The sequence below is a fragment of the Xenopus laevis genome, chromosome 3L (genome assembly GCF_017654675.1).
Source record: "Xenopus laevis strain J_2021 chromosome 3L, Xenopus_laevis_v10.1, whole genome shotgun sequence".
In the NCBI taxonomy this organism is placed as follows: Eukaryota; Metazoa; Chordata; class Amphibia; order Anura; family Pipidae; genus Xenopus; species Xenopus laevis.
In genome coordinates this window covers 155152220-155164578 of record NC_054375.1, presented here as the reverse complement: position 1 = coordinate 155164578, position 12359 = coordinate 155152220, and the positions used below count along the sequence as shown (strand labels likewise).

The 12359-nt window shown below is 40.1% G+C and overlaps 1 protein-coding gene across 1 annotated transcript; it reads right to left on the bottom strand.

Moving 5' to 3' along the window:
- Nucleotides 1–3736: 3736 nt before the first annotated feature.
- Nucleotides 3737–12330, bottom strand: LOC108710455 (vomeronasal type-2 receptor 26). The gene is made up of 5 exons (XM_018251592.1): nucleotides 12209–12330; nucleotides 11653–11944; nucleotides 9750–9977; nucleotides 4728–4851; nucleotides 3737–4644 (listed from the first exon to the last, which is right to left on the bottom strand). Exons 1-5 carry the CDS (start codon nucleotides 12328–12330, stop codon nucleotides 3737–3739), a joined length of 1674 nt encoding a protein of 557 aa, XP_018107081.1.
- Nucleotides 12331–12359: the final 29 nt, after the last annotated feature.

Sequence of the window (12359 nt, the reverse complement as noted above, 5' to 3'; positions counted from 1 at the left end):
GGAAAAAATGTTCGCGAACATGCGTCCAAAAATGCGAACGGTTCGCGAACGTCGCGAACCCCATAGACTTCAATGGGAAGGCGAATTTTAAAAGCTAGAAAAGACATTTCTGGCCAGAAAAATGATTTTAAAGTTGTTTAAAGGGTGCAACGACCTGGACAGTGGCATGCCAGAGGGGGATCAAGGGCAAAAATGTATCTGAAAAATACATTGTTGACACAGCGCTGCGTTTTGTGCTGTAAAGGGCAGAAATCACACTACGTCACTCAGGTGGTGTTTCTGGACACGGAATGTGAAAAAGCTCACACAGCTAGGTGGCACTTGGTTAAAGACTGGGCAAACAATGCCTGCAAGGGCAACGTATACAGTAGTGGATACGGAATATATTATTACTGCTGTAAAAACATCACTCAGGCAGCGCCGATTCAGACCTAAGCGCCGCCTGAGGCGGCTCCTGCAATGCCGCCCCCCCTCGCTGACTTACTTGTTGGGAGGGGAGGCAGGAACACTAATGCGGAGAGCGCAATTGCGCTCTCTCGCATTAGTAAAGCCGAATTTCCGGTTTAAAAACCGGAAATTCGGCTCTTAAAGGTGCAGGAGCGGCTTTTTGCCGCCCCTGGAAACCGCTTCGGCGTTGCCGCCTGAGGCGAGCGTCTCAGCTCGCCTCATTGGCGGCGCGCCCCTGCACTCAGGTGATGTTTATGGACACGGAATTATTATTGTTATTTAGACAGAATGTGAAAAAGCTCACACAGCTAGGTGGCACTTGCATACCTCCCAACTGTCCCTCTTTTGACCACTCAACCCCCTGTCCCTCTTTTGTACTGGAAAGTCCCTCTTTTCTCTGCACTGAACAGCCAGAAAAAAAACAGTTTCTAACTTAATTAGCTTTTGGCAGAGAGCTCAGAACAGCTAACAGGTGCAAATAAGATACTTTGTAACAATTTTGACTCTGGTTGGTGCTGGTAGTGGTGAACTACTAGGAGGAGCAGCACACCAGTCCCACTCCCCAACACAGCTAGACTAATAGCACTGGGCTCTTATAGTAGCAAAGTAAAAAAACAAAAAAGAAAATAAAAGCAGTCCTTACAAGGACTATTGGGTTATTACAGCAGTCAGCAGATGAGATCAGAAGCAGTGCCCACAGCAGCTACATACAGAGCACTGCAGTAGAAAGTAGATTACTAGCCAGCAAAGCTAACTAACCTAAACTCACTGTCCCTCAAATCCCTGCAGAGTTCTGTCCCTACAATACAGAGCAGTATCAAGTAGATTACTAGTCAGCAAAGCTAACTAACCTAAAATGTCCCTCAAATCCCTGCAGAGTTCTGTCCCTACAATACAGAGCAGTATCAAGTAGATTACTAGCCAGCAAAGTTACTATCAACTGTCCCTCAAATCACTCAACAGCTCTCTCCCTACACTAGCTCTTCCAAGCACACACAGGCAGAATGAAAAAACGCTGCAGGGCTTCAGTTTATATATGGAAGGGGAGTGGTCCAGGGGGTGTGGGGGTGGTCCAGGAGGGAGAGCTTCCTGATTGGCTGCCATGTATCTGCTGGTCTGGGGTGAGAGGGCAAAAATAAGCGCCAGCTAAGGCGAACCCAAATTGGCGAACATCGCGCGACGTTCGCGAACATTCGGCGGACGCGAACGGTCGATGTTCGCGCGAATTAGTTCGCGGGCGAACAGTCCGCGACATCCCTAGTGATGGATAAGACTGGCCTTTATAACAGAATGGCCAACAAGAGTATGTTCCAAATTTGGGATAATGTAAGAAGAGTTGTTTGTCTTGATTTGGGGCTATTAGATATTTCCTATATTTTTGCTTAAGCCCTTGTATATTCTCTTCAAATATTTCCTTGGTGTAGGCCCTTTTCAAAAACACCTCTAGTCATTTAACACCGACGTCATTCACAATCACCCTCATTACTTTAACCCTTGTAGATTGTGTGGAGAGTAATGACCTCTTGAGGGATATTGGGTGAAAGTTGTAAGGGACTATCCTTGTGTTTCCTAAATAAGTACAGGTCATCAATGTTGGGTAAATGGAGTCTACAGTTATCCTGAGAAAGGGCATTTCCATAAATATATGTGTCTTATACATAAGCTATATGTAGATTAGTGTAAGGGGTGCTACATTACTTCCTATGGCATTGCCTCTTAGTTGTAAATAACAGCTATGGTATCTTCTAATCTATCGGATAATTTTGGTGGAGGAAGGCCCAGTAGTCAGTGAGTGGTCATCCCATTGAGATGATGTTTCACACCTGATTCATGTGAGAGTGGCTTACAAAGACTACCCATATCATGCTCACAGTATTGGGTACATTCGATAAGTGAGTTGTATCCTTTAAATACAATATTATGTCATGTATAATTGGTTGTAAAATGCTATCTAAGAAGATTGCTAAAGGGCTTAGTCAGGATCTGCCAGTATAGGTCTGCCCCTTGGTAGAAAACAATTGGGTTACTTTAATCAGATATTTTCTAAGATCCGCATGGATAACCCCTTCACCTAAAGCAATTTACACCCTGCCCATAGTGCATTGCTGAAATCAAACTTTAGGATTACTGTCAGGCTTGTTTATTGACCTCTCTTTGTGAGAATTGTGTTGAAATCTCTTCTACATAATATTGTCTGTTTAGTACAACCAGCACTCCCTCTTTATCCATGCTTTTGAGAATGATTTTGCCATTGGGCGTCCGTTCCCATCAGTATCTGTAGTGACAAGTTTTGTGTAGGCTTCTACCACATTATCTTTATAGTGACACATAATGACTGTAATTCTTTTGCATAAACATAAACAACTTTTCTGGGCACAGTTGACAGTTAGGAGCTCTGGATAATTTTGTTGTATCTAATATATACAGTACATTGTGTATCATAATATTGGTTTAAAGTAGCTATGCACCTAGTTTGAATGACTACTTCCTATTGTAAGAGGACATTTTTAGTGTATTCAAGGTCACCATGGGGACCCACCCAAAACATTTTTGGGTCCTGAAGCAATGTCCTACCATATCATAAGGTTGCTTAAAAGGACTGTGTGCTATCATAACTAAGGTTAAGGGCCAATGGACCTGTTGGGTACATAAAGAAATGTATCAATAGTTATATAAAGGAAATTTTGAACGTCCATGTCTTTTGCACATCCAAAGATAAAACAAATGAATGTATATAGCAATAGCTATGCTTGTCTTCTTCTGAATCCACTTGTAGAGTGTTTTGCAATGGTTGATCTTGACCATTACAATTTCACTTGAAGACTCGACCTACTTTTTGTGGTTTTTGAATTATTTGCAATTTTTAATTTCCTATGGCTCTTTAATAATATAATTTAGAGAATCAGTAGCTATAGTGTGAGAACATTTAAGGCAAATTTTGAGCTGAAATTTAAGGAAGAAGTTCAGTGGAGGAAATAAAATACAGAAACAACTTCACTCTAAGATTTAAATGTTTTTATTTTTTTAATTGTTATCAATTTTTAAAACAGAAACATTAGAATCCTAAAAATGCTAGAACCCTTATATTGCAATACATACAGCATTTATAGATAATGCATTTGTTCTAAACTATTAAAGTTGCTCTTTGGAATAAAAAGGTTTTTCTACCAAAATAAAAATAATTTTATGACATTATCTGAACAATAGGGATCTGCCCCCCCCCCACACACTAATTCTCCTTCCATGATCCCTTCAGGTATATATCTAATCTCAAGGAAGTTTTGGACTATCACTGGGCTCTGCTGCTTTTCATGAGATGTTCTCTGGAGTTCATGACAGGTCTTAACAATATAATGTAACACTTTGGCATAAAAATACAGGCCACCATAGCCCAGGTAGAAGACAAGATGGCAAAGATCTCCATGGCTACAGTGTATTTTCCCCATGCACTGAAGTATGCTGGGATAAAGGATATCCAGACAGTGAGAAAGGCCAGCATGCTAAATGTAATGAATTTGGCTTCATTGAAGCTGTCAGGGAGTCTCCTAGCCAGGAAAGCAACAATGAAACTGATAGAAGCCAATATGCCGAGAAATCCCAGCATGCACCAGAAAGCAGTGGGTGACCCTTCATTGCAGTTAATTATGATGACTCCAGGTTGGGTTTTGATATCATACTCTGGAAATGGAGGGGAGAAGGAAAGCCACACTATGCACACAGATAACTGAATACACATGCAAAACACAACAACACAGTAGGACACCTTAATGCTTGTCCACCTTTTTAATCTGCTGCCAGGCTGAATTGCAGTGAAAGCTATAACAACAGTGATGGTTTTAGCCAGAACACTAGAGATACACAGAGAGAAAACCATCCCAAATGCCACCTGGCGCAGAAGACACATTCCAGATTGTGGGTAACCAATGAACCCTAAAGAGCAAAGGAAACAGAGGAACAAGGAGAGCAGGAGAAGGCAACTAAGGGAATAATTGTTGGCTCGGACAACTGGTGTGGTTTTATGACGCATAAAAATGCTCACAATACAAAGTGGAACAACTGAGGAAGAAATAGAAATTGCTGCTAGACTTAAACCCAAGAGTTCTTCATAGGAGAGAAAGTCTATTGCCTTTGGAATGCATTTGTCTTGTTGAAAACTGGACCATGTATCCCATGAACATTGCTGACACATTATAGCATCTAGAAAGAAACCAAATATTATGTTTCCCATGTTCATTCAGTAAAACAAACATGCTAATAATCCAAAAGGTTCCAATTCTTACCTGTTTGGTTTGATATTTGTCCTTGAGGACAACGAGCACATTGGAAACAGCAGATTGGTTTTCCTGGTAATGTCAACTTTGTAAACCCTACTGGACAGCTTTCACTGCATCTGGAAAGAGGAATCTATGGCATAAAGTATTGAATATTAGAACCTAATGTTGGACAGATAATAATATCAATGATCAAACTGAAGATCTGATGGTGAACCCTCTTCATTTTGCAATTTGCAAAATTATTCCAGTCCTTTATCAAGCCCCTTCAAGTTAATAGTACACTATGGAGGCAGAACCCGTACGCTGAAACATCCTTGAGAACAATGCCACAATGCAAGGCTTGACTACACACCTCCAGATGAACCACTTCCTCAACAACGCAGACCACCTCCACAGAAACAATGGGAGGCAGCTGGAGAACCCAAATCCATTATCATTGGATGACTCCAACACATTAACCCAAGTCCTGGGAGGCGAGGCGACAAGTAACTTCCTTTACCCCCCCAAGGACAGTTTGAAACCTCGGGTCCCACTTAAGACCTCAGAGGACACTTTCCCAGGTACCAAAGATGGGAAACAAACATTGCTTGAATGTCATCTTGACACTCTTTTTTCCTATAATATCTCTTTATTTCTTTTTCTTAACAAATTTTCCATGGCAATGTATTATATGCTTTGTTATTCTGTTTTAGAGTATAAGCATTTCAGGTTAAATTTATCTCCCCGACTCCCAAACATACCCTACCTTGACCTTCGGTGGTTGAGCACAAAAAATAGCACAATTATATGGCAAATGTTGGCCTCATGTGAGCACTGGGTATCCTATCAGCTTACACAACTTAGATATCAAAATGAATAACACAACATACTACAAATTAACCATTCTCTCCCATAATGCCAAAGGTTTAAACTCACCAGTTAAAAGAAGGATGGCTTGTAAGGAATATTTAGCACCCTGTGCATCTATAATAGTCATACAGGAAACACACTTTAAAAAAGGAAAAGAACCTAAATATTGGCATCCCCAGCTAACGAGATGCTACTACTCTTCGGCAACAAATAAAACAAGAGGAGTAACAATCCTGATCCACAAATCATGCCCAATAATTATTCATGCAACACAGACAGATCAGAAAGGAAGAATCCTCCTTTTACAAGCACAATCAAATGATAAACCACTAACAGTTGTAGGAATATATTCTTTTAATAATCACATTTAATAATCACATTTTAATAATTAATCAATCACATTTTTTCTCCCACCTGAATAATTTTGTTACAAATAAAAAAAAAATGGAGACCTGGTGGTCACAGGGGATTTTAATACTGTGTTGGATGGTAAATTGGATTGTTCTTCCTATAGAAAAGATAGAGGCACAAGCAAAGCAAAAAGCGCACTAACTCAATTCATAAGAGACCAATATCTATTTGATATATGGAGATGCTTGAATCCGAAACAGCAAGATTTCACCTTTTGTTACTCACCACACAAATCTTACCGCAGAATAGATTTACTACTAATATCAGGCACTTATCTCCCTTAAGCTCCCCATAGACGCGACAATTCTTCTTGCCGAACGACTAATTTTAGGGAAGTCCGACCAATCCTTCGAAATTAACGTGCAGTTAGTGGGATTCGAACGATTGTACTTGCATCTTATGATTTTTCGGCCAACATCTGTCAGGAAATTGATTGGCCAGGTCAAAAATTGTTTGTCAGTCACAGTGCAATCTATCTATGTTTGCAGGGCCAAGCAGGCAGCTCCCTTTTGTTTTCCTGGCAAATTGGTCTTTTAGTTGATGGTCAATTCGTACGATCGTACGATTGTTCCGAGGAAATTGTGGTCTCACGATGAGGAACATCTATGGCCAGCTTTACATATATAACTCCACAATAGAACCCAAAACATGGTCAGACCACTCTCCTATAACAGGCACAATGCTTTTTCCTCAAGTATCAGCCTCAAGAAGAGAAAGGCGGTTAAATGAATCCCTATTAGCTGATGACACATTCTGTAAATACAGTATCTCTATAAGCAAATACGCTATTACTTTAAAGAAAACAGCAAAGAGACACCTAATCAAGCGATATTATGGGACACTCATAACACAGTGATCAGAGGCCATCTAATTACACATGGGGGCCACCTAAAAAAAATGAGAACATACCAGATAACGAAATTTACAGATAAACTAAGAGACCTAGAATATAGACACAAACAAGCCCTAAACTCAGATACATTAACTGAAATGAAACAATGTAGCGGGGAATTAAATCTACTAATAGTCCATAAGGCTGAACACTCGCTGGAAAAAAAGACAAAGGAAATTTTACGATAAAGGCAATAAACCTGATACAATGCTAGCTTGAGCTCTTAATGATAAACGAAAACTAGGTCTGAAAAGAGCATTCAAGTAGTGATGGGCGAATTTGCGCTGTTTCGCTTCGCCGAAAAATTTGCGAATTTCGCGCGAAATTCGCGAAACGGCGCCGGCGTCTCGTTTTTGACGCCGGCGCCCGTTTTTCGGCGCCGGCGCCCGTTTTTTTACGCCGGCATCCGTTTTTGACGCCGGCGTCCGTTTTTGACGCCGGCGTCCGTTTTTCGAAAAAAACATTTTTTGCCGCCGGCGAATTTTTAGCGCGAATTTTCGCGGGAGTTTCGCGAATTTATTCGCTCGGTGCGAATCGCGCAAATTCGCCGCGAATTCGCGCCTGGCGAATAAATTCGCCCATCACTACACTCAAGTCAAAAACAGGAGAGATAGTTAATAACCCCCAAAACATACTAAAATTTTTTCATACAACCATACAAAACTATTTGCAAGAAACAGACACCTTACAACTCCAGATTCAGAAATTACAGAAGCAGAAGTAGAACTAGCTATATCCCAACATAAACCATCCAAAGCTCCTGGGCCAGATGGCTTCACACTACAATACTATAGGAAATTTCAACCAATACTCACACCAACAGTCACAAAATTATTTAACACACTACTCATCTCAGATACAGAAATAACAAAATATATGTCTAGAGCTAATATAATTGTGATTCCAAAGCAAAACCGAGATCCTAATTTGTGTCAAAACTGTTGTCCAATATCTCTAATTAATTTAAACCTTAAAATATACGTGAAAGTATTAGCAAACAGACTTAATTAGCACTTAAATACACTAATCCACCCAGGGATTCATACAAGGCAGGGAGGCAACAGATAATTATTAATTATAATTAAATATTGCAAATAGTCCATGCGGTCGAAAATAATAACATTACATTTATGCTTCTATCGCTGGATGCAGAAAAAGCATTATCTCCGTATAGACTGGATATATATATACGACATACATTAATTCAAATGGGATGTGGCTCTAAATTCACCACGCATGGACGCTTGATAAAGGGGGTTCACCCTGAAACATTGCATGCTGCAATACACTTAATAAATTAGCAAGGTTTATCCTGTTAGTATCACCTGTGTGCCAGTGAATTTTCTTGGATCCGTTAGAAGTGAGGTAACCAATTCCTCCGTTGTTATGCACCAGGTATCACTGCTTGAGAAGGCCAGGGTGTCCGAGTGTAACTTGATTACTTCTAAATTCACCACAGCATTAAGAAAACTATACAATACACGATCAGCACGGATATCAAAGGGGGGTATCATTCATACTCATTCCCAATTGAAAACTGAACCAGACAGGGATGTCCACTGCCCACCTAATATTTGCAGTGTGCATAGAACCCCGAGCTCACAGGATACGCCGTAATCCAGATATAACAGGGATTACAATAGGATCTTGTACATATAAGATTGCATTATTTGCTGATGACAAAATAAAAATTCTCAATAACCAGACCTCAGACTACGCTACCAAACTTATAAACTAAACTTTGAATTTCAATGGGCCTAACAGGGACTTAAATATCTAGAGGTAATGATTCCTCCTAAAACCAATCAAGTATCGGATATTTACTACACTCCTCTGCTAGCCTCTTTGAGCAAACATATACAATGATGGCACAAGATGCCGATATTATGGTTGGGATGAATATATTCTGTTAAAATGAACTTACTCCCCAAACTCTTATATTTATATAGAGCTCTGCCTGTGTCTCCACCAAAAAAAGATCATGAGAAACTACAGCAACAAATGCTAGATTTCGTATGGCAACACAAGGAACATAGAATAAATGAACAAATATGCTATCAACCTACCACAAGAGGGGGATTGGCCTTTCCACACTTGAAAGTTATAGGAAACAGCTGTACTAGCCCAAATAGTCAAGTGGCACTCAAATACCAGCAACGACAGATGGGTGGAACTCGAAAATCAACTAACCGCTCCTCTGGGATACTCTACGTGTTAAACACCAGATACCACTAAAGGAACACTACAGATTTCAACAAATCACCCACTACATACTAAAGCTGATGGGGCATACGTATCCAGACGCCTCACCATTTGAATAGCTATGCAACAATCCCAATCGTAAGCACAAAATCAGCCTTCTATATTCTGAAATACTTACGAACTCAAGGGAAAAAACAAAGGCAATGCTCAAATTGGAACAAAGACTAGGCGAATCATTAGAGGAAGAACAATGGGGAAAATACATAAAACAAATGTGAAGAAGTGTGGCCTATATGGCCATTTAGAGAAGGTATGCTCCATATATTGTAAAGATATGTATAAATAATACCTCAACCACCAAAACCTCCCCTTAAACCCCACCCCTCCCTGTTTTCCTTATTTTTCTTCACTTGTATAATTACAAGTTCATGATAAAACAAAACTTATACAACACAGAATAAAAAATACTAAGAATACATATTAGTAATGTTCTTTATTTAATGTATTGACAAAAAAAGGAAAATACATATTGTCAAGCATGTGTAAAATTTTCAATAAACACAAAGTTAAAAAAATAAAAAAGGGCCTTATGCCCATCCCCATTAAAATAAGAAAAAAATGTTCTCAATGTTGCATACTCTTAAAGCATGATAAAGTGAATTATTTTCTCATACCTGAGATTCACCAGTCTTCCACGATATTGTAGATGTGTTCACAGGTAAATTCTTCCCATCTGGTGCACTTGCATCATAACTCCCTACAATAATCTGCTCGGTAGACCTATTAGCACTCACCCGCCAGTTTATAATATCATAAATTGGTGGGGGGTTCCCTTTAGCATCGAAAAATATATGGTTCCCATCTTTGGTTTTAAAATTGACATGTTTAACGTAGTAGAAAAGCTGAGAAAACAAGAAAGGAAAGTAATGAATAAAAATGTGATGAGAAATTAGCAGCTGAGGAGAAGGAATGGTCTCTTACTTGCCAAGGCTGGAAAAAGGAGATGTTGGCACAGCTCCCATGCTGAAATGGTCCTTTTCCAAGCTGACAGTCATATAGATTATGCAGGGCCCAAGCAAATGCATAAACTGCAGTGTAGACATTGAGAGAAAGTCGAAAGTCTGTTTTCAGCAAGACATTTCCCAATTTTTCTTTCCCTGTACATGACTGGAATGAGACATTGTTGGCTAAATCATCCTGATCGAGCCACTTACAAGAGAAAGCTTGTTCCCAAAATTCCTTTATGAATGGATCATGAAGATCTGAAGATGGATTGAGGCTTTCAAAATACTCTGCAAACCCAGATATTTGACCAGCGTGGATGCTAAAGCCAACTGAGCCCACCAAAACAGCCTGAAATCTTTTCACAGAGAGTAAAGTGGAACTTGCCCAGGCTTCACTGCCTACCCAGACTTTGCCAACCACATTCTGCCTCAAAAGTTCTCCTAGCACAATCAAAAAATCAGCGTCAGAGGCCATCACAACTATAACCTCTGCTGTTGTCTCTCTTAGGACCTGAGCAATCTGGGGAGCATTCCTGTCAGGCTTGCCGGTCATAATACCTACAAAAAATGTCACACAAGCCCCAGCTTTGAGCACTTCTTGCTTTACCACCTGCATCCCATATTGCCCATAGTCATTGTCAGTTGCCATAAGACCAACCCATGACCAACCAAACTTAGAGACAAGCTGGGCCAATCCTTTCATTTGAAACTCATCACTAGGTATAGTACGGAAAAAGGAAGGAAACAAGGCTCGGTTGCTGAGAAGAGGACTGGTTGCATAATAACTTATCTGGAAATAAATAAAAAAAAAAAGTAACTGACCAATCCATGGAACAGCGTCAAGTATGCACCCCACATGCCTCTTTATTCATAGAACCAGATGTGTAATGAGAATCAACTGGTCTTTAATCTCATGTCTTTCATTAATTTCACTTTAAATAATCATAACAATAACAAGACAAGATGAAACAATACAGGGGACATAACTGGAGGTCCTGGAGACCTGATACAACAGTATTGTTGAGCCCCCTCCATTGTCAGATTTACATGTCCCCATTTGCTTGAAAATGCCATTTTGTGGTCCCAAGTTTGCAAAGTATATGTTGGGATTATATATATGTGTTTGAGATTAGTTGATGAAACTACAATAATTTGGTGAATGAAAAGGAAATTATACCAATACTGTAAGTCCCCAACATTTTTTATTTGTGCTCCACACTAAAATGTAAAAAGAGTAGGGGAGCAATACAAGCATGGAAATAGTTCCAGGGGGTACCAAAAACTGTTATTGGCTATTTGCTAACCTCTATGTGGACTGGCAGTCTATATGAGGTTCTGTTTGGCAGTTTGCATCGTTTTTAAAAACTTGCCTCCAAGTCAATAATTCAAAAATAAGAACCTGCTTTGGGGCCACTGTGAGGAACAGCCAAGTGGTTGGTGATCAACATGAGCCACTGGTTGGGAACACTGCTGAAATGGATTCCTAGTACACTGATTTTTTTGTTATGTTATTAGATAGAATTGGGCTGTCTACAGCAAATATGATTTCGTGGGAATTAACAGTTACTCTTACTTGTGGGCAATGGTAGAGTCCTAAGATCTGAGCCATCAAAATAGCCTTGGTGGAGCCAGGATCTCCAATAATACCAGCCAGACGTGACTCTCTGTTGCAGTGATAATTTGGGCTGAGCTCCTGTCTCCCTGATAACATCCAGAACATTCCTTGTGTTGCGCGTCTCATGGCTGTGCAGGTGTCAAAAATCTGGAAACCCAAAGTTGTGTTGGGTAGAAGCTCAGGGTTTTTGTTGATCTCCTGCACAGCGAACATCAGGGCTTGCATACCTTGGTAAGACTCACTTCCGAATCTGAGGCAAGGAGAAAAAAATGATATTGAATTTCTCATGTACAGTAATAAAGAGTAGCAATAGTATTTGGACAGAGATGTAGTGGGCACGTCGCTAGATGCTTATAGGGGAATGGAACTCTGGCCACATGCCTGATTATTTAAGTAGTTTGGACACAATTTGCCACTTATCCATACCACATACTGACTGGTTTGACTGTATTATGTAGAAAAAAAGCCAATACAATACACTTACAAGAGGTAACAAGGTAAAAACATGACTTACGTGTGACACTGCAGGTCGGAGGGATTGGTGGTGAATAGGGGTTGGATATAATTCCTGTTCACGTGAATGAGAAAGGTTCCCCCAATAATAATATCTCCTGGTTGACTCAGAAAACCACTCATGTTGCCACTGGATAGACTGCAGCCTTTAC